This window comes from Apostichopus japonicus, chromosome 23, assembly GCF_037975245.1.
Source record: "Apostichopus japonicus isolate 1M-3 chromosome 23, ASM3797524v1, whole genome shotgun sequence".
NCBI lineage: Eukaryota > Metazoa > Echinodermata > Holothuroidea > Aspidochirotida > Stichopodidae > Apostichopus > Apostichopus japonicus.
In genome coordinates this window covers 6480795-6504000 of record NC_092583.1, presented here as the reverse complement: position 1 = coordinate 6504000, position 23206 = coordinate 6480795, and the positions used below count along the sequence as shown (strand labels likewise).

Sequence of the window (23206 nt, the reverse complement as noted above, 5' to 3'; positions counted from 1 at the left end):
CAGAGATGTACAGTGAGTGTTAAGTAGGTAATATTAGTGTTTGAGCCATTGCCTAAATTTTGGTACTATTAAAGTTCCCATATAATGGTCTAGATACATTCATTTGAATAAATTTTCAGGCCCATAAGAATCATTGATTGTTGCCTATCCTAAGTTTCCTACCAACATCATGACCCCCTCCCTACAGTTATCAAACTCTAGATTCCTTGCAATCGTATACATGTCCTATAGGTATATATGCAGAGATATACAGTGAGTGTAAAGTAGGTATTATTATTGTTTGGATCAACGCCTTAATTTTGGTACTATGAAAGTTCCCATATAATGGTCTAGATACATTCATTTGAATAATTTTTCAGGCCCATAGGAATCATTGACTATTTCCTATCTTCAGTTTTCTACCCATATCCTGACCCCCCCCCCCTGCAGTTATCATTCTTTAGATTCACTGCAATTGTATACAAATGCAGAGATTATTGCCTAGATCTTCTATTCCCTACCCAGATCCTGACCCCCACCCCCTACAGTAATCAATCTCTAGCTATATGTTTATAGCTCCATGATTTAATTGACCAGGGCTGTACAGGCCTACAGTAATCAATATTTAGATTCTCTATAATTGTATACAAGTCCTATCAAGGTATATATGCAGAGATGTACAGTGAGTGTTAAGTAGGTAATATTAGTGTTTGAGCCATTGCCTTAATTTTGGTACTATGAAAGTTCCCATATAATGGTCTAGATACATTCATTTGAATAAATTTTCAGGCCCATAAGAATCATTGATTGTTGCCTATCCTAAGTTTCCTACCAACATCATGACCCCCTCCCTACAGTAATCAAACTCTAGATTCCTTGCAAACGTATACAAGTCCTATAAGTATATATGCAGAGATATACAGTGAGTGTAAAGTAGGTATTATTATTGTTTGGATCAACGCCTTAATTTTGGTACTATGAAAGTTCCCATATAATGGTCTAGATACATTCATTTGAATAATTTTTCCGGCCCATAGGAATCATTGACTATTTCCTATCTTCAGTTTTCTACCCATATCCTGACCCCCCCCCCCTGCAGTTATCATTCTTTAGATTCACTGCAATTGTATACAAATGCAGAGATTATTGCCTAGATCCTCTATTCCCTACCCAGATCCTGACCCCCACCCCCTACAGTAATCAATCTCTAGCTATATATTTATAGCTCCATGATTTAATTGACCAGGGCTGTACAGGCCTACAGTAATCAATATTTAGATTCTCTATAATTGTATACAAGTCCTATCAAGGTATATATGCAGAGATGTACATTGAGTGTTAAGTAGGTAATATTAGTGTTTGAGCCATTGCCTTAATTTTGGTACTATGAAAGTTCCCATATAATGGTCTAGATACATTCATTTGAATAAATTTTCAGGCCCATAAGAATCATTGATTGTTGCCTATCCTAAGTTTCCTACCAACATCATGACCCCCTCCCTACAGTAATCAAACTCTAGATTCCTTGCAATCGCATACAAGTCCTATAAGTGTATATGCAGAGATATACAGTGAGTGTAAAGTAGGTATTATTATTGTTTGGATCAACGCCTTAATTTTGGTACTATGAAAGTTCCCATATAATGGTCTAGATACATTCATTTGAATAATTTTTCAGGCCCATAGGAATCATTGACTATTTCCTATCTTCAGTTTTCTACCCATATCCTGACCCCCCCCCCTGCAGTTATCATTCTTTAGATTCACTGCAATTGTATACAAATGCAGAGATTATTGCCTAGATCCTCTATTCCCTACCCAGATCCTGACCCCCACCCCCTACAGTAATCAATCTCTAGATATATGTTTAAAGCTCCATGATTTAATTGACCAGGGCTGTACAGGCCTACAGTAATCAATATTTAGATTCTCTATAATTGTATACAAGTCCTATCAAGGTATATATGCAGAGATGTACAGTGAGTGTTAAGTAGGTAATATTAGTGTTTGAGCCATTGCCTTAATTTTGGTACTATGAAAGTTCCCATGTAATGGTCTAGATACATTCATTTGAATAAATTTTCAGGCCCATAAGAATCATTGATTGTTGCCTATCCTAAGTTTCCTACCATTATCATGACCCCCTCCCTACAGTAATCAAACTCTAGATTCCTTGCAATCGTATACAAGTCCTATAAGTGTATATGCAGAGATATACAGTGAGTGTAAAGTAGGTATTATTATTGTTTGGATCAACGCCTTAATTTTGGTACTATGAAAGTTCCCATATAATGGTCTAGATACATTCATTTGAATAATTTTTCAGGCCCATAGGAATCATTGACTATTTCCTATCTTCAGTTTTCTACCCATATCCTGACCCCCCCCCCCTGCAGTTATCATTCTTTAGATTCACTGCAATTGTATACAAATGCAGAGATTATTGCCTAGATCCTCTATTCCCTACCCAGATCCTGACCCCCACCCCCTACAGTAATCAATCTCTAGATATATGTTTATAGCTCCATGATTTAATTGACCAGGGCTGTACAGGCCTACAGTAATCAAAATTTAGATTCTCTATAATTGTATACAAGTCCTATCAAGGTATATATGCAGAGATGTACAGTGAGTGTTAAGTAGGTAATATTAGTGTTTGAGCCATTGCCTTAATTTTGGTACTATGAAAGTTCCCATATAATGGTCTAGATACATTCATTTGAACAAATTTTCAGGCCCATAAGAATCATTGATTGTTGCCTATCCTAAGTTTCCTACCAACATCATGACCCCCTCCCTACAGTAATCAAACTCTAGATTCCTTGCAATCGTATACAAGTCCTATAAGTATATATGCAGAGATATACAGTGAGTGTAAAGTAGGTATTATTATTGTTTGGATCAACGCCTTAATTTTGGTACTATGAAAGTTCCCATATAATGGTCTAGATACATTCATTTGAATAATTTTTCAGGCCCATAGGAATCATTGACTATTTCCTATCTTCAGTTTTCTACCCATATCCTGACCCCCCTCCCCTGCAGTTATCATTCTTTAGATTCACTGCAATTGTATACAAATGCAGAGATTATTGCCTAGATCCTCTATTCCCTACCCAGATCCTGACCCCCACCCCCTACAGTAATCAATCTCTAGATATATGTTTATAGCTCCATGATTTAATTGACCAGGGCTGTACAGGCCTACAGTAATCAATATTTAGATTCTCTATAATTGTATACAAGTCCTATCAAGGTATATATGCAGAGATGTACAGTGAGTGTTAAGTAGGTAATATTAGTGTTTGAGCCATTGCCTTAATTTTGGTACTATGAAAGTTCCCATATAATGGTCTAGATACATTCATTTGAATAAATTTTCAGGCCCATAAGAATCACTGATTGTTGCCTATCCTAAGTTTCCTACCAACATCATGACCCCCTCCCTACAGTAATCAAAGTCTAGATTACTTGCAATCGTATACAAGTCCTATAAGTGTATATGCAGAGATATACAGTGTGTGTAAAGTAGGTATTATTATTGTTTGGATCAACGCCTTAATTTTGGTACTATGAAAGTTCCCATATAATGGTCTAGATACATTCATTTGAATAATTTTTCAGGCCCATAGGAATCATTGACTATTTCCTATCTTCAGTTTTCTACCCATATCCTGACCCCCCCCCCCCTGCAGTTATCATTCTTTAGATTCACTGCAATTGTATACAAATGCAGAGATTATTGCCTAGATCCTCTATTCCCTACCCAGATCCTGACCCCCACCCCCTACAGTAATCAATCTCTAGATATATGTTTAAAGCTCCATGATTTAATTGACCAGGGCTGTACAGGCCTACAGTAATCAATATTTAGATTCTCTATAATTGTATACAAGTCCTATCAAGGTATATATGCAGAGATGTACAGTGAGTGTTAAGTAGGTAATATTAGTGTTTGAGCCATTGCCTTAATTTTGGTACTATGAAAGTTCCCATGTAATGGTCTAGATACATTCATTTGAATAAATTTTCAGGCCCATAAGAATCATTGATTGTTGCCTATCCTAAGTTTCCTACCAACATCATGACCCCCTCCCTACAGTAATCAAACTCTAGATTCCTTGCAATCGTATACAAGTCCTATAAGTGTATATGCAGAGATATACAGTGAGTGTAAAGTAGGTATTATTATTGTTTGGATCAACGCCTTAATTTTGGTACTATGAAAGTTCCCATATAATGGTCTAGATACATTCATTTGAATAATTTTTCCGGCCCATAGGAATCATTGACTATTTCCTATCTTCAGTTTTCTACCCATATCCTGACCCCCCCCCCCCTGCAGTTATCATTCTTTAGATTCACTGCAATTGTATACAAATGCAGAGATTATTGCCTAGATCCTCTATTCCCTACCCAGATCCTGACCCCCACCCCCTACAGTAATCAATCTCTAGATATATGTTTATAGCTCCATGATTTAATTGACCAGGGCTGTACAGGCCTACAGTAATCAAAATTTAGATTCTCTATAATTGTATACAAGTCCTATCAAGGTATATATGCAGAGATGTACAGTGAGTGTTAAGTAGGTAATATTAGTGTTTGAGCCATTGCCTTAATTTTGGTACTATGAAAGTTCCCATATAATGGTCTAGATACATTCATTTGAACAAATTTTCAGGCCCATAAGAATCATTGATTGTTGCCTATCCTAAGTTTCCTACCAACATCATGACCCCCTCCCTACAGTAATCAAACTCTAGATTCCTTGCAATCGTATACAAGTCCTATAAGTATATATGCAGAGATATACAGTGAGTGTAAAGTAGGTATTATTATTGTTTGGATCAACGCCTTAATTTTGGTACTATGAAAGTTCCCATATAATGGTCTAGATACATTCATTTGAATAATTTTTCAGGCCCATAGGAATCATTGACTATTTCCTATCTTCAGTTTTCTACCCATATCCTGACCCCCCTCCGCTGCAGTTATCATTCTTTAGATTCACTGCAATTGTATACAAATGCAGAGATTATTGCCTAGATCCTCTATTCCCTACCCAGATCCTGACCCCCACCCCCTACAGTAATCAATCTCTAGATATATGTTTATAGCTCCATGATTTAATTGACCAGGGCTGTACAGGCCTACAGTAATCAATATTTAGATTCTCTATAATTGTATACAAGTCCTATCAAGGTATATATGCAGAGATGTACAGTGAGTGTTAAGTAGGTAATATTAGTGTTTGAGCCATTGCCTTAATTTTGGTACTATGAAAGTTCCCATATAATGGTCTAGATACATTCATTTGAATAAATTTTCAGGCCCATAAGAATCACTGATTGTTGCCTATCCTAAGTTTCCTACCAACATCATGACCCCCTCCCTACAGTAATCAAAGTCTAGATTACTTGCAATCGTATACAAGTCCTATAAGTGTATATGCAGAGATATACAGTGTGTGTAAAGTAGGTATTATTATTGTTTGGATCAACGCCTTAATTTTGGTACTATGAAAGTTCCCATATAATGGTCTAGATACATTCATTTGAATAATTTTTCAGGCCCATAGGAATCATTGACTATTTCCTATCTTCAGTTTTCTACCCATATCCTGACCCCCCCCCCTGCAGTTATCATTCTTTAGATTCACTGCAATTGTATACAAATGCAGAGATTATTGCCTAGATCCTCTATTCCCTACCCAGATCCTGACCCCCACCCCCTACAGTAATCAATCTCTAGCTATATGTTTATAGCTCCATGATTTAATTGACCAGGGCTGTACAGGCCTACAGTAATCAATATTTAGATTCTCTATAATTGTATACAAGTCCTATCAAGGTATATATGCAGAGATGTACAGTGAGTGTTAAGTAGGTAATATTAGTGTTTGAGCCATTGCCTTAATTTTGGTACTATGAAAGTTCCCATATAATGGTCTAGATACATTCATTTGAATAAATTTTCAGGCCCATAAGAATCATTGATTGTTGCCTATCCTAAGTTTCCTACCAACATCATGACCCCCTCCCTACAGTAATCAAACTCTAGATTTCTTGCAATTGTATACAAGTCCTATAAGTATATATGCAGAGATATACAGTGAGTGTAAAGTAGGTATTATTATTGTTTGGATCAACGCCTTAATTTTGGTACTATGAAAGTTCCCATATAATGGTCTAGATACATTCATTTGAATAATTTTTCAGGCCCATAGGAATCATTGACTAATTCCTATCTTCAGTTTTCTACCCATATCCTGACCCCCCCCCCCTGCAATTATCATTCTTTAGATTCACTGCAATTGTATACAAATGCAGAGATTATTGCCTAGATCCTCTATTCCCTACCCAGATCCTGACCCCCACCCCCTACAGTAATCAATCTCTAGCTATATGTTTATAGCTCCATGATTTAATTGACCAGGGCTGTACAGGCCTACAGTAATCAATATTTAGATTCTCTATAATTGTATACAAGTCCTATCAAGGTATATATGCAGAGATGTACAATGAGTGTAAAGTAGGTAATATTAGTGTTTGAGCCATTGCCTTAATTTTGGTACTATGAAAGTTCCCATATAATGGTCTAGATACATTCATTTGAATAAATTTTCAGGCCCATAAGAATCATTGATTGTTGCCTATCCTAAGTTTCCTACCAACATCATGACCCCCTCCCTACAGTAATCAAACTCTAGATTCCTTGCAATCGTATACAAGTCCTATAAGTGTATATGCAGAGATATACAGTGAGTGTAAAGTAGGTATTATTATTGTTTGGATCAACGCCTTAATTTTGGTACCTTGAAAGTTCCCATATAATGGTCTAGATACATTCATTTGAATAAATTTTCAGGCCCATAAGAATCATTGATTGTTGCCTATCCTAAGTTTCCTACCAACATCATGACCCCCTCCCTACAGTAATCAAACTCTAGATTCCTTGCAATCGTATACAAGTCCTATAAGTATATATGCAGAGATATACAGTGAGTGTAAAGTAGGTATTATTATTGTTTGGATCAATGCCTTAATTTTGGTACTATGAAAGTTCCCATATAATGGTCTAGATACATTCATTTGAATAATTTTTCAGGCCCATAGGAATCATTGACTATTTCCTATCTTCAGTTTTCTACCCATATCCTGACCCCCCCCCCCTGCAGTTATCATTCTTTAGATTCACTGCAATTGTATACAAATGCAGAGATTATTGCCTAGATCCTCTATTCCCTACCCAGATCCTGACCCCCACCCCATACAGTAATCAATCTCTAGCTATATGTTTATAGCTCCATGATTTAATTGACCAGGGCTGTACAGGCCTACAGTAATCAATATTTAGATTCTCTATAATTGTATACAAGTCCTATCAAGGTATATATGCAGAGATGTACAGTGAGTGTTAAGTAGGTAATATTAGTGTTTGAGCCATTGCCTTAATTTTGGTACTATGAAAGTTCCCATATAATGGTCTAGATACATTCATTTGAATAAATTTTCAGGCCCATAAGAATCATTGATTGTTGCCTATCCTAAGTTTCCTACCAACATCATGACCCCCTCCCTACAGTAATCAAACTCTAGATTCCTTGCAATCGTATACAAGTCCTATAAGTATATATGCAGAGATATACAGTGAGTGTAAAGTAGGTATTATTATTGTTTGGATCAACCCCCCCCCCCTCGCAGTTATCATTCTTTAGATTCACTGCAATTGTATACAAATGCAGAGATTATTGCCTAGATCCTCTATTCCCTACCCAGATCCTGACCCCCACCCCCTACAGTAATCAATCTCTAGATATATGTTTATAGCTCCATGATTTAATTGACCAGGGCTGTACAGGCCTACAGTAATCAATATTTAGATTCTCTATAATTGTATACAAGTCCTATCAAGGTATATATGCAGAGATGTACAGTGAGTGTTAAGTAGGTAATATTAGTGTTTGAGCCATTGCCTTAATTTTGGTACTATGAAAGTTCCCATATAATGGTCTAGATACATTCATTTGAATACATTTTCAGGCCCATAAGAATCATTGATTGTTGCCTATCCTAAGTTTCCTACCAACATCATGACCCCCTCCCTACAGTAATCAAACTCTAGATTCCTTGCAATCGTATACAAGTCCTATAAGTATATATGCAGAGATATACAGTGAGTGTAAAGTAGGTATTATTATTGTTTGGATCAACGCCTTAATTTTGGTACTATGAAAGTTCCCATATAATGGTCTAGATACATTCATTTGAATAAATTTTCAGGCCCATAAGAATCATTGATTGTTGCCTATCCTAAGTTTCCTACCAACATCATGACCCCCTCCCTACAGTAATCAAACTCTAGATTCCTTGCAATCGTATACAAGTCGTATAAGTATATATGCAGAGATATACAGTGAGTGTAAAGTAGGTATTATTATTGTTTGGACCAACGCCTTACTTTTGGTATTATGAAAGTTCCCATATAATGGTCTAGATACATTCATTTGAATAATTTTTCAGGCCCATAGGAATCATTGACTATTTCCTATCTTTAGTTTTCTACCCACAGATCCCCCCCCCCCCCCCACTGCTGTTATCATTCTTTAGATTCACTGCAATTGTATACAAATGCAGAGATTATTGCCTAGATCCTCTATTCCCTACCCAGATCCTGACCCCCACCCACTACAGTAATCAATCTCTAGCTATATGTTTATAGCTCCATGATTTAATTGACCAGGGCTGTACAGGCCTACAGTAATCAATATTTAGATTCTCTATAATTGTATACAAGTCCTATCAAGGTATATATGCAGAGATGTACAATGAGTGTTAAGTAGGTAATATTAGTGTTTGAGCCATTGCCTTAATTTTGGTACTATGAAAGTTCCCATATAATGGTCTAGATACATTCATTTGAATAAATTTTCAGGCCCATAAGAATCATTGATTGTTGCCTATCCTAAGTTTCCTACCAACATCATGACCCCCTCCCTACAGTAATCAAACTCTAGATTCCTTGCAATCGTATACAAGTCCTATAAGTATATATGCAGAGATATACAGTGAGTGTAATGTAGGTATTATTATTGTTTGGATCAATGCCTTAATTTTGGTACTATGAAAGTTCCCATATAATGGTCTAGATACATTCATTTGAATAATTTTTCAGGCCCATAGGAATCATTGACTATTTCCTATCTTCAGTTTTCTACCCATATCCTGACCCCCCCCCCCCCTGCAGTTATCATTCTTTAGATTCACTGCAATTGTATACAAATGCAGAGATTATTGCCTAGATCCTCTATTCCCTACCCAGATCCTGAGCCCCACCCACTACAGTAATCAATCTCTAGATATATGTTTATAGCTCCATGATTTAATTGACCAGGGCTGTACAGGCCTACAGCAATCAATATTTAGATTCTCTGTAATTGTATACAATTCCTATCAAGGTATTTATGCAGAGATGTACAGTGAGTGTTGAGTAGGTATGATTAGTATTTGAACCATTGCCTTAATTTTGGTACTATGAAAGTTCCCATATAATGGTCTAGATACATTCATTTGAATAAATTTTCAGGCCCATAAGAATCATTGATTGTTGCCTATCCTAAGTTTCCTACCAACATCATGACCCCCTCCCTACAGTAATCAAACTCTAGATTCCCTGCAATCGTATACAAGTCCTATCAAGGTATATATGCAGAGATATACAGTGAGTGTAAAGTAGGTATTATTATTGTTTGGACCAACGCCTTAATTTTGGTACTATGAAAGTTCCCATATAATAGTCTAGATACATTCATTTGAATAAATTTCCAGGCCCATAGGAATCATTGACTATTTCCTATCTTCAGTTTTCTACCCATATCCTGACCCCCCCCCCCTGCAGTTATCATTCTTTAGATTCACTGCAATTGTATACAAATGCAGAGATTATTGCCTAGATCCTCTATTCCCTACCCAGATCCTGACCTATCCTAAGTTTCCTACCAACATCATGACCCCCTCCCTACAGTAATCAAACTCTAGATTCCTTGCAATCGTATACAAGTCGTATAAGTATATATGCAGAGATATACAGTGAGTGTAAAGTAGGTATTATTATTGTTTGGACCAACGCCTTACTTTTGGTATTATGAAAGTTCCCATATAATGGTCTAGATACATTCATTTGAATAAATTTTCAGGCCCATAGGAATCATTGACTATTTCCTATCTTCAGTTTTCTACCCACAGATCCCCCCCCCCCCCACTGCTGTTATCATTCTTTAGATTCACTGCAATTGTATACAAATGCAGAGATTATTGCCTAGATCCTCTATTCCCTACCCAGATCCTGACCCCCACCCACTACAGTAATCAATCTCTAGATATATGTTTATAGCTCCATGATCTTCAGTTCATCTTCAGTTCCCTACAGTTGTAAGTATACATTTATACATAGATTCCGATACGAGTGTATGTGACTTTACCTACGTACACTTAATAACAGCCTCTGCGAAGTCACCGTGTTAATGATTAACGTTAGTCTATCACTCAATTTGTCCTAATGTCGTTTTCGATCTTCTTTAGTTGACGGACTATTATGTAGACAAGCCTTATTTTTAACTTCCAGGGGTCATAAAAATGTAACTTTACTACCCACAAAGCTCAAGAAGTCAAGAGTATGAAAAAGTTAGGTAATTACTGAGTAAAAATGTAAGTTTACACGGGCAAGTTGTGCACTAATGACTCAACATTTAAGATTGAACCTTTTCTGCGAAACTAGCTGTTCCAGTGTCCATCCTATGAATACTTGCCAAACATGATTTGGCTGTGTAAATTCGAACTTCGAATATTGATTTCAACTTTATTTCATATGAAAAGAACCTGAAAGTACTGACCATTGGGTAAATAGGTATGTTGTTTTCAGGCCATATCGGTACATCTATCAAATTTGAAAAACTTGGACGAACAAAGTTGTTTTCGTTCACAAAATATGGACATTTCAACATACTATGTGATAGCCATGCTGATTTGTGTGTGCGTATTGTCATGTGATTGTCATTTGGCAGCAATGCTGGTTTGCGAATTTTTTGTGAATTTTTTAGAGTAATTTTGAGTTGCCCCTCTGACTGGACTACAGAATTGCAAGAAAAACGGCCTTGCCCCACGGTCTAAGACTGATAATAGTGATGTAAACCAAGCCCTGGTTAAAATATACCAGGATGGGGTCAAAATTTTACCAGGTTCCGGGTCAGTTTGCCACCTACACAATCCTGGACAACTTGACTAGGAAATTCTGGTCAAATAAGCTTCACCAAGATCCTGGTTAATTTGTGACCAGGATTAATGGTCAGTTGGTACCAGGATTAATGTCAGAGGTTTAACAAATTACCTGGTTCTTTATCCATAGCATAACCAGGATTTTATTCATTATTTAATGAGACATCATTGTCAGATTGTAAACCCACCTCTTTGTCAAATAACCTTAATAACCTAGGCCCAGGACAAAAACAGCCTATAGACTTAACACAATTTTGGTAAATTAAGTACTAAGAATCCTTGTTAGATGCAGACCCTTAACCTATTCAGCTGTCTCAGATGTCCTCCTTATGAATGCATCAGACATTAAAAACTGTCATTTCCCTGGATATTGCATAACAATAGCATTGTAACGTGGCATGGTACGTATTGAACAAACTGAAACACCAACAAGTAAAAACGTGTACAAAAATAAACAAGTACAAAAACTTGAGGGTGTAACTATCTATTCATAAAACATCTTTAGTAAATCTTCAATAAACAAATAGTAAAACATGAATGTAAATGTAAGAGAATGTTTGATGGCAAGTGGTGTAAATATATATATAGATTTATAATCAGGCAAATGCATTAGAAGAATGAGAGGCATAATGGACAGATATTAAGAAGGTAATACTTTAACTAGTGTTTGTATCATATCAATAAGTAAACATGTAAACATTAAAACAATATTATGGCGGGTGTTTTACACAAGGGTGGCTGAAGCACTTTTAATCTGGGGGGGCACCGACATCAAAGGGCACTTTGCAGAAATTTGATTCGACTGATGCAGCCTTATATTTAGCACCCTTTATAACTCTTATTGTACTATCTTATTTGCGTATACACATCACTCCATCAACCCCCCCCCCCTCCTCAAGCAAAATTTGTATGCTAGCACTGCAATATCCAATGTGCAAATTGGGAAACAAGGAAGTAGTTTTCTTTTGAGACCAAATGAGGTGAAATCATGCTAGTTGCTAATGTAGGAATCTTCCGAATTAGAGTTTATTTCTTGTTAGTATCTTAACAAAGTTTTCCTGCAGTGGAAATAGCTTTGAGTTTGACCCACAGAGATTCTTTAAAAGTCTGGGTCGTGCCAGGATTTGCAAAGTTGTATGCACGACTACCTGAGCGGAGCGCCACCATCGGTTGGCGCAGAGCGTACAAGAAAATTTTTGGTTTTACAAACCCCTCAGATGGCCGGAAACGGCCCTTCCCGAGTGTTCATTCTGGTTCTCTTGCTAATTGAGACACCTCAATTTTTATGTAGAAAAAGGACACATTTTTAACCTGAGGAAAAGTGGGGGGGGCACATGCCCCCTGTGCCCCCCCCCCCCGGTTCCGCCGCCCTTGGTTTCACATACAAAGTACAAAGTACAGCTATTACTACTAAAATAATACAGCTAAATTACTATTGTACAAAAAACATGGATAACACACATGGTGAAAGATTTGAAGTTTAAAGTAAGCATATAACTACAAGTAATTACTTACTTTAAAAAATTTTTAAGAAAAATAGTGTTGTACTACTGCCTTTAGTCATCTTTCTTAAAATACTCCAGCAGGAGTTGAATAGGGAAATCTTTTGAACTGCTGAAAATGTTTAGTCATTATTATTCAAAACCCATTGAAATCAATCAAATACAACGAGGGTTTCGTATACCATGATGAACCATACATGAATTTTGCATCACATGTTATTTTTTGCTACAAGGTTGTCAGATGTTGACCTATGTTCCCTTTTGATATGGAACCATGAAAACTATGTACTTCAAACAAGTTTTGATTTCAGTAAGATTTAATGATAGTTTGAAATTTTCATCACAGTTTCAGTTTGTCAAATGACCCTTGATTCCATGAACAGCAATACCATGTCTATGAAGTTTTAAATATACAGCTGATTCTGATTTATCATGCTATGAGTGAAAATAAAAAAGTGTTAAGAAATTGTTCACGAACTGAAAAGTCTTTGACTATCTAAAACAAAAAGTGTTATAGAGGACTAGAGGAGAAACTTGATGGACTCACCTCTCCCTAAGGTTGAACTATTAATACTAACTGAATGCATCGTTCTGGTCTTTGACAGATAAGTACACACAAATTGAAAGCTCATTTGTAGTTACGATGTATTGAAAACTTAATAACCCGTATGAAGGACGGTAGATTCCCCTTGGGAGACTGGTTGGAAGAATTGCTACAAATGTTGACAAAGATAGGCCAACTCTAGTACTGAAGATAGGACGAAAAGTTATAACAAACAAATGATATTGATGTCACGTTTCGACACATTACAAACCATTACAATAAAAGAGAATGAACAATAGTTGGAAATAAGTGATGCTGTTTCAAGCGCCTGGCATCAGTCATCCATTCCTGCTTTCAATGCAGCCCTCATTGCAATCAGGGCAGTTGATGTTTTTGATTTGACGTTACTGTCCAGTTCGTAAAGAACCTTCTGGGCAAACTCCCATGTGACCGCACATTGCCACGGATAGTGAAGGTCTAATACATAGAACAACTTGAAGCAAACATCAAGAGCTTGTAGTAGGGTCTGATGCTCTAATCCATGCCCATCCGCCACAACAAAATATTGATGGGCAGCATTCCAATCACCCATTATTAAGACAAAAGGCTGGCGGTTGTCAACTTCCTCCAAGTATTTGGGCATGTTGGTGCCAACCTTCAAAAACAGAAAAATGCAGATTAAATATACACTTGCTGGAAAAGAACACTTTGAAGGTATGCTGCATTGGCCCCAAATATGCCAGATATTCAAATATGGTCACCTTCGGGCAAAATTGTTAAGTCTTTAACCACCCTGAAAGAAATTTACCTCACAAGACATTCAGTCATCTTTAAGTAACTAGTCATGTCTATAAACAGACTGCAACCTTGTCTGTTGTAGCCTTATTTTTGGAAGTTCCTTTTTAATTCTTTAAAACAATCAAAACCTTGGAAAATAAGTCCATTAGGAGAGTTCATTTACAACTTTAAACAAGGGAAGCTCCCCACTTTTCCCACTACTGCCAGTACTGTAAGAACACAAAAAAAAAAGCATTTTACAGCATAAAAGAGCATTATAAAAGACTGGTTGTAAAGACCCAATTGGTTGAAGATACTGCATAGTCACTGCAATTTATCCCATGATTACAGTACCGCTTTTAAGTAAATTGGAAGAGATTAGCGCGATTCAGCGCAAAACGCAGCTTAACTGTACTTAACCGCGCTCCAAATAAAGGAACGCGATTTCCCCGCGTTCCAAACAAAGGAACGCGAATTCCCCTCGCTCGCTATTCACCACCGACACAATGCGAGTGAACCGATCGATACAACGCTATTCATAGCGTGGAGGTAGTGTAAACCTATCGCTTGTAACCAACACCCGTTATAAACATCACAATTTTAAACGAAGTTTACCAACTTTGACGGAAAGAAAGTTTTAATCGAGAATAGTTTCGTGTTGAAGGGCAAAACCTTTTTATACATGTTTATTTTATTCCCCGATATGTTCTGGTAACCAGAAGTAATAAAAAGCAAGAAGGAAACTTCGTGTCTTATTCTTTCGCCGTAACATTAACGGACCATTTTTTTGTAGTAACATTAGGCCTCGCGTTTTGTGTTGAGTTTAGGCACATTAGGCCAGTGTACGAGTACGAAGTTCACGACTTCGACTGAAAGTTTTAAACGAGAATAGTTTCGTGTTGAAGGGCAAAACCTTTTTTATACGTTTTTATTTTATTCCCCGATATGTTATGGTTATCAGAAGTAATAAAAAGCAAGAAGGAAACTTCGTGCCTTATCCTTTCGGGGTAACATATCATTTTTAGTAGTAACATTAGGCCCCGCGTTTTGTGTGAACTTTAGGCACATTAGGCCAGGAAACGTTGCACTGATTTTATTTTATTTTTTATAGAGTTCTGTTCATAGGCTTACGAATGCGAAGGTTGTCACTAACTGAAAGGAGTTGTAAAGAGAATAATTGTAGTTATATCCTGGAAACCAAAATGAAAAAGAATTCTAAGCACAAATGCTTGTTTAAAAAAAAGGCAAATTATTATAAAATAAGAATAATCATGCAACAGTGTTAAAGCTTAGAAATGCAAACTAAAAAGAAACAAACAGTCTATTTTCTGTAAATCTTTTAAAAATTCTAAAAGAAAGGCACACATTAGGCTAGGAAGCTTTGCACTCACAAAGCAAATAAATTAATACTATAAAAGAAAACAGTACAACAGTGTCACGCTTAGAAAAGCAAACTAAAAGCAACACACTGTCTATTAGACTAGGAAACATTGCACTTACAAAGGCAACAACATTGAAAAATACAATAAGTAAAATATTAAAATTACCATGCAAGTGATCAAAATTAACATGTAGTTCTTTTTGACTACAGTCTTCAAAGGTTTCACATCAAGAATAACTTAAATATATTATGACAAAAAATAGAGGAAAATGGAATATACCAAAAAATACTGTACTTCAAGATTTGACTGCCATTGCTAAGTATCTCTTAGCATTTCTGTTGGCTGTGTCCATCTTTTTAACGCACTGTCCCCAAACTCTTTTCTGAATGTGAAGTGGTACATGAAACTGCTCCATAATACATTTCCTAATTGCAAATACCCTATCCTTATTAAGTGCATTTTTCTTAATCCCATTAACATTACAATATAAAAGCTCATATGGTGTAAATATTTTATGCATTAAATATCTGGCAAGACCACATGGATCTCCCTGTTCAGAAAGAGACGACAGCACAACTTCAGGTCTTATTTCTGTTATGACGGAGGATAAGTTTACTTTAAATAGTTGGCAACATTTTGAAGAAATAATAAAGTGTTACTAAGCGTTTCTTGTGGATTTTTTTATATAAATTACCATTGGTTCCAGCAGAATGAAAAGAAAAAAGAACTTCCACCCAACAAATTTGAAGCAGGGCCGGTTAAATTCAAAACATGTTTCTCGTCCGCGCAATTGATGGGCCTCCTTTCCTGATTCCCGACTTTCTTTTCGGATTACAAGAAATCTAAACTATCCTTAAAAATTATTTTGTAAAGGTTGGAACATATTCCAAACTAGTAGCAGCGCATGAAAAGAAGAAAAATGGCCGCCCGTTTTTTTCAGATCTCAGTACGAGAAACATGTACTTTATTTGGATACTATAGAACAGCTTTCGTTCCCTAGCTGTATGTCGATTTTTTATAAAACCTTCATGAAAATTAACAGACTTGTTTGAAAATGGATTTTGAAGCTCAGTCAACAATTTAAGAAATGCTTACCGTTAAATACTGCCGTCAAGCAATACATTTCGAATTTATTCCAAAAAAGATCCGCAAAGGATAAAAATGATGATTAGAGCTTACTAAAGAGAAATAGAAACTGCATGTACATGGTCATTTTAAGTATCCAAGTACTATACAAAGAGATCGAGTTCACCGAAACAACCCTTTTCCCTATCGCCTGAGGAAAACCGTCTTTTATAAATTATAGTAGGCCTACCATACAGTACTTTACATTTGATACAAAAGTTACTTCTACAACACACAGAATTTGTGTGTGTCGCAATAGTTTAAGTTTTAACCGCGCAGTACACTACCATTCATAATTTGCATATTACACCAAAAGTTATAACTTGGCGTCCAGATGGCGGGAAAATGTACAATCATGTACAATTTGTTGTGTCGTTCCCATGGTGCAATGAACTTGGGCAAGTTGCCAAGTTCGAATGTCGATGACCTACTTATGTTCCGTGACCAATGTCAATGGGAATTCTGTGTGTAAAAACTCGGGTTTTCCACGTGCAATATATATAGAAGTTTCACGTAAGCGGAACGAATTCGGGGCGGCTCGTTGATTGTGAGGAAGCACTTATCTAATCATCAATTTTTGTGAAAAATATCGTACGTTTTTCGGAAAATGTACAATCATGTACAATTTGTTGTGTCGTTCCCATGGTGCAATGAATGCAAGTTGCCAAGTTCGAATGTCGATGACCTACTTATGTTCCGTGACCAATGTCAATGGGAATTCTGTGTGTAAAAACTCGGGTTTTCCACGTGCAATATATATAGAAGTTTTACGTAAGCGGAGCGAATTCGGGGCGGCTCGTTGATTGTGAGGAAGCACTTATCTAATCATCAATTTTTGTGAAAAATATCGTACTTTTTTTCAGAAAATATTTTTGACTAGTAATTGGAAACTCAATGTATCAAGAAGTACTGGGGGTAGACCTTATCATTGCATTTTGAGGGAAGTCAGATCTTCAAGTGCAAAATATTGTTTTTTCATTTAAGGTTATCGTGGTTTTCTTGCGAGGTGTGTACGGCGTAACTTTCGATGTAGGCTTAGAGGTAGGATCGGCCCATGCATACTAAATGAGAACGTGCAAAAACGTTTGAAGTGTTGTTTTGAACAGTGCCCGTGAAGCTGTATACTTTGAGAATTCCAAGGGCAGTGACAACATGCAATGTCTCAGTGCAGTATACAACTGAGTACCAACTCAGTTCCGTAATGTAACATGTGCGCGAATAGCCCGTATTACTTGCAAGAACATTATACTGTACTGTTCTAGCCCCGAGAAATGATCAATTCGGCTTTCACTTAATCTGTGGTAGGAAAAATCATGATTCCTGAATAATTTTCAGGAATAGGCCTATTGTTATTTCCGAACGGACGTTGAGAACTGTTTGAATATTAAACGGCAATTTTTATTGTTCGCAGCAATCGCGGGAATTCTGTTTGCTAATGTTTCACTCATCAAACCAACTGTTTTGCTCCCACTTGAACATTTGTATTGTACGTTGAATTTAAACAGTATAAGATACGTGCTTATACACTATCCCTTCCCTTGACCGAGTATAAACCCTCGGTCTTCTTTCTACCGGCGACGATCGATATTCTTTTGTTACCGGATTGGAAGGAATTAAGTAGGATTACAGCCATTGACCGTCTGACGGTAACAATGAACTTCACACTTTTAGCTGGCATGAATAGAATTAGGGAAGCCTTCCGACGGAATCTGCGCTCTGATAAACAGTTCCCCGCAATTAACTGCATTTCAATGCGGGTTTTAACAAAACATAGAGCACGGTTTAAACGCACAGAGCGCGATTAAGAGCGCGGTTTTCCAATTTACTTAAAAGCGGTACTGTACTAAAATTAACTATTCACTGTGTGTCAGTCCAAAATAGTATGTACCTGTTCTTCTTGTAATTTTTGCAGGAACTTTTTCATGGTCCCACAGCTTTCACCATTTCTGTTGAGGCTGCTTGGTTTAGCAACAAGAAAGCTTCCTCATCGATCATGTTCTCTGAAGAAAAAATAGTGAAACATGGTTCAAATGTAATCCCTTTGGTACAGTACGATTGAAGTTAGTTCCCCCACCAAGAGCCTTCATCAAAAAATTATATGAAACATTTTTAACCATTTCTGATTTGAAGCTCCATCTACAAAAAATTTGTATTCTATAATCATGTCAATTTAATAAAAACTGTCATTCATTAGATCACTACCAGTGTTTCCTCTAAGATCTAAGAGACAGTATTAGTACCAGGGGCGTAGCCAGGATTCTCAAAGTTGTAGCAGTGCTCTCCACTACCGGTTTTGTCCGGGCGCGCCGCCCGGACAAAATTTGAAAAGGCTGGCAAGCGCCCGGACATAAAGCTACCGCCCGGACGAAAAAGTCGGCCGCCCGGACAAAAAAAAAATACACTGGCACCTCGTCAAACATTTTCCAAAAGTCACTCATATTCTTTAAGAGTGACGAATTTGATCGAAACTACATGTTTTGTTTTTGCCGCGGCCGCGACGATTTACAAAACTGTCGATATTATGAAACAAACTACGTTCGGCAAAGCCCCGTTTCTAGAATGCCTAACAATGAACAGCGTGCACGATACGTACATCAGTTTACAACTGCAGTGTTTAACCCTACTTAAATATCACGGTAGACTGGCTTCATGTGATTCGAATTTCCCCAGGTACCTTGCCAAACAACCCCCTGTCTAACACCTGTTTTCTAACATTTTTGGCACGTTTCAAAGACAAAACTTTTCATGGAGTAAACTATTTTGGCTCCACTCTAGAACTAATTAGGTCAGTCAGTAAAGGATCGGTAAAGTTATGCGAAATATTATCTTATACGTTCAAGAAAAGTAGGTAAATATCCCTGTAACATTAGGGTAAGTAAAACACACCTCAAGCCAACTGACTCCTTCGCATGAACAAAACAATCTATTCCCCATGATACACCAGGCACAGTCTATAGGCCTACCATACAGACATAGCACGATATCAAGGCCTCAATAGCTACAGTATGGCCATCTTTATGAAAGTAAAACTTGCAATCCCATGTTTTATGCCACTTGGCATGATTAACTAAATGCTAAATATTGTTTCCATGTCCTTGTAGAGAACGTCAACTTTGCAAAATACAATTTAAGTTGTGTTTTTGTTGTTACGTGAGATCCGTAACCGACGAAGTGGTTAGGCTATTTACTATACACTTAACTATGGTAGGATATTAATTTTTCCTTTTTTTGTGAAAATTCTAGAAAATAGTTTCTTTTTCTGCCGCTCAACACCAGATGTGGTCTTATGGTTAATTCATAAATGGGTGTACTAGAGCCTTGTTTACATGAAATTAGTTGCATTTAGCACGAAATGCCAGTTTCGCGTGAATTTTTCGAAAGTATTTTGCTCGAGCTTTCGTAAAATTTGAGAGGTGTACCAACTTACTTTTCGTATACAATTGGTAATTTCTCTACTGATTTTCAGAGTTTTGTTCTCTATACAGTGAATGTTGTAAAGGATGGGTTTTTACGAACTTCAAAAGTCATGATGTTGATAAACTTTATTTCTTTTCAACTTTCTCACTGCAATTGTTATCCTGTTGGTGTTGAAATAAATAAAGACTAATTTGTTATTTGATCATCTATTTATCATTCTTTCCGTGTGCATCTGTGTAATAAGGACTGATAATTGGTTGATATGCCTGAACTTGGCAGTTATCCCAGTCAAGCACAGGCTGTGTTGGGTTAGCCTTGCACAGTGTAGAATAATTTTTCATTGGACTTAGGGCCTATTCATTACTACTCATATTTCAGCAACAATTTTGAAGTGTTCTTATTTTTTTTCATTTGGCAAACGTAAGAGAAAATTTAAAACACTGCCTAAAAAATAGCAATTCCTGGAGATACATGCAAGGCAAATATAGCACCAAATATTGCACCATTTGGCGTCTAGCCCACCTTCGGAGGGCAAAAATTTTCCAAAGGGGAGGAGGACACCCCCTCCCCTTAGACCCCTCCCCCAGGACGGCGATTACCTCCAGGACGGCGATTACCACCCGGACAAAAAAATGACCTGCGAAGAACACTGTTGTAGGCATGACTATCTGAGTGGAGAGCCACCATCGGTTGGCGCGAAGCGTACAAGAAAATTTTGGTTTCACAAACCCCCCAGATGGCCGGAAACGCCCCTTCCCGAGTTTTCATTTTGGTTCCCTGGCCTCTTGGAAGCTTGAGCCACCTCATTCAACATCACTTTTAAACCCCCCCCCCCAAAAAGAAAAAAAAAACGAATTAAAAAAGTACTTAATTCAATATTACATAATGTAATTAAAATTAGCAAGGTACATGTACAGAGTAAGCCAGTAACAACAGGCAACAAAGTGCTGCAGCTCTATAAAGTCTGTTAATTAGCAATAGGCATATTTGACTGTGGAATGCTTCTCAACTGAAATATTACGTCTGCATTAACGAGTTCTTAACTAGATGTTAAAAATCTGACAAGATCGGATCCGAGTCTTTTTCGGCAGGTAGAGTGTTGATTAAAACGGCACGCGATACAAATGAGCTAAAGCTAAATTTGGCTCAAATATAGTGCACCACTTGCAATGCAGGGTAGGAATTTAGATTTGGCTCTGGGGGGCAATTTTGGAAAATGAAAAGCTAAAAAAGCCCCCCTTAATGTATTTATGAGGGCATTTTTAAGGTTTAAGGGGGCGCTTTCCCAAAGTTCAATATGCTGTTCATGGAAAAGGTTGTAAGCATTCATTCATTCATAAAACTGAGCACTACACTTTTTTCCATTTGTGTACAATTTGACTAGATTGTGTAGCAAAATGAGATGGGATACTGAACAAATTATTCCCTGAAGTGTAATTGTAATTTGTAAGTGTTTTTTTTCGCACACGTTACTTTACGCACATTACTTTCCACTGAAAAAATTCTTGTGCGGAAAGCAACTTTTTCTTCATCTACCTGTACACTATATTTTTCCTCAATTTTAGTATACCAAATTTAGGCAGGATGATGAAAATAACATGAGAAAGTATCAAAGAACGTTGATAAAGGATGGTTAGACTGAGTTCATGTCAGAAAAGTTAAGCTGAGCTTATAATTTACATTTTACAGGAGGCTTGGGGTGTTGGTAATTAGGGATTATTAAAGGAGTATGAGGCAGTCAGCGGATAAAAGGGCAAAGGAATGCCCGCGTTATGAAGGATTGAGTTTCTAATAAAGTATTAAAAATGCGGTCTGCGTTATGATGGTTTAAAAAAAAATGTTGTAAAAGGCGGTATCTTTTTGATTTTCGCTGGAAATGGCTGTATAAGTAAGGGCCTGAGCACGCATTTTGCACCAGATTTACATTTAAAATCATAGGCGATTTTTGTCTTAGCTGCATCGCTTTTGTCCATTCGTGTCAGGAGGCACTTCATTCTGTTCCTCCCAAAAAAAACGGTACTTTCCGCTGAAAAAATCATTGTTTTCTGCTGTCAAATTTGTGTACGGAAAACACTGTTTTGTTTCAGCTGGAAGTAACGTGTGTGGAAAATAACATTACCCTTGATAGACTAGTTTAACACGTTTATAGGCCTGACACACAGTCCTAGCCTAACTAAGCAACAATTAACAGTGGGAATTAACATTAGTATGCCTAGCCATTAGTATCAGCAGGCCTAGCCTAATACTGTTAGGCTATGCGTAGCCTATGCACAAACTATTAGAGTTGCAATTGTAATATTGTAGTTGCTACAGTAGGATAAATTTCTGTCATAAAATTTAGCAAAAACACACAAGAGTAACCATTTTTAGTGACCGTTTGCTCCTTTTTAGGGCATTTATTTACAGGGCGGCATAAGTCACGGCAACTGGTTTAATGTAGGCCTAGCCTTGGCATTGTCTGCATTATATTAGCCTTCGAACAGGACTGTGCAAAATTTAAGGTACTAAAGTAAAACACATTCCTGTTCGACAGCTAGTAATGTATAGGCTTATCCATTGCTAGACCTGTCCTAACGTTGGGCCTATAGCCCTTTTACTATGTCAACTTAGTGTTAGCCCACTTCATTGGCCTACCGAACGTCTGTTAAGACAATCGCACGTATTTCAAAGAAAATAGGTTAAACCTTTCTGCATCACAATAATCAAAACAAACTTTACCTTCAAATATGTCATTCAGTGATGATAGGTTCCATTCTGCTAATTTTTCTTTGACAAACTCATCCATGGTTTCTGGCCTGATGTGAAATATTTCGACCGACACTGTGCTAGTTGTGAAAAGCCCGTGAAGTTAGCATGTCAATTACGTCACTGAATTCAACCAGGAAAGTAGTTAAAAGTTAGAGCGTGATAAAATTCACGTCAGGCTAACCAGAATACAGGTTGGCTGCTAATATTTGAACCCCAATGGTGTCACTTTGAGGTAACCAAGATTATTACACCAGGGCGTTTTTAGAGTGTATGATTAAATAGGATTTTACACCACATAGATTAATGAGAATGCTGTTACAAACAGTGTGGCTTATAACCCAAAACAATCTGATTAGGCTATGTTTTGCACTAAATATTAGAAGAGAAAAATCCATACATTCTAAGCAAATCGACGAATCATAAGCAGCCTGCAGGTGCCACTGCCACATGACTGCC

General features: G+C 37.1%; 2 protein-coding genes across 5 annotated transcripts in view; one reads left to right on the top strand and one right to left on the bottom strand.

Annotated features, from left to right (window-relative positions):
• Nucleotides 1–23206, top strand: part of LOC139964861 (dual specificity calcium/calmodulin-dependent 3',5'-cyclic nucleotide phosphodiesterase 1A-like) — a 272661-nt gene that overhangs the window by 120095 nt on the left and 129360 nt on the right. The gene's annotated exons all lie outside the window — the stretch shown is intronic.
• LOC139964864 (uncharacterized) lies at nt 11724–23075 on the bottom strand. 2 transcript variants are annotated; one of them, XM_071966918.1, is made up of 3 exons: nt 22721–23075; nt 18474–18585; nt 11724–13956 (listed from the first exon to the last, which is right to left on the bottom strand). In XM_071966918.1, the coding sequence occupies exons 2-3, from the start codon at nt 18507–18509 to the stop codon at nt 13636–13638; spliced, it is 357 nt and encodes a 118-aa protein (XP_071823019.1). In that variant the 5' UTR covers nt 18510–18585; nt 22721–23075; the 3' UTR covers nt 11724–13635. The 2 variants fall into 2 exon arrangements, with proteins under 2 accessions (XP_071823019.1, XP_071823020.1); XM_071966919.1 differs by lacking the exon at nt 22721–23075 and adding an exon at nt 20013–20177.

What these genes read in the sequence shown, in the direction of transcription:
- LOC139964864 (XM_071966918.1), bottom strand. Translation starts at nt 18,509, where the DNA reads ATGAAAAAGTTCCTGCAAAAATTACAAGAAGAACAG. An exon ending in AAAAATTACAAGAAGAACAG is followed by an intron (nt 13,957 to 18,473) that starts GTACATACTATT and finishes CTGTTTTTGAAG; the next exon opens with GTTGGCACCAACATGCCCAA.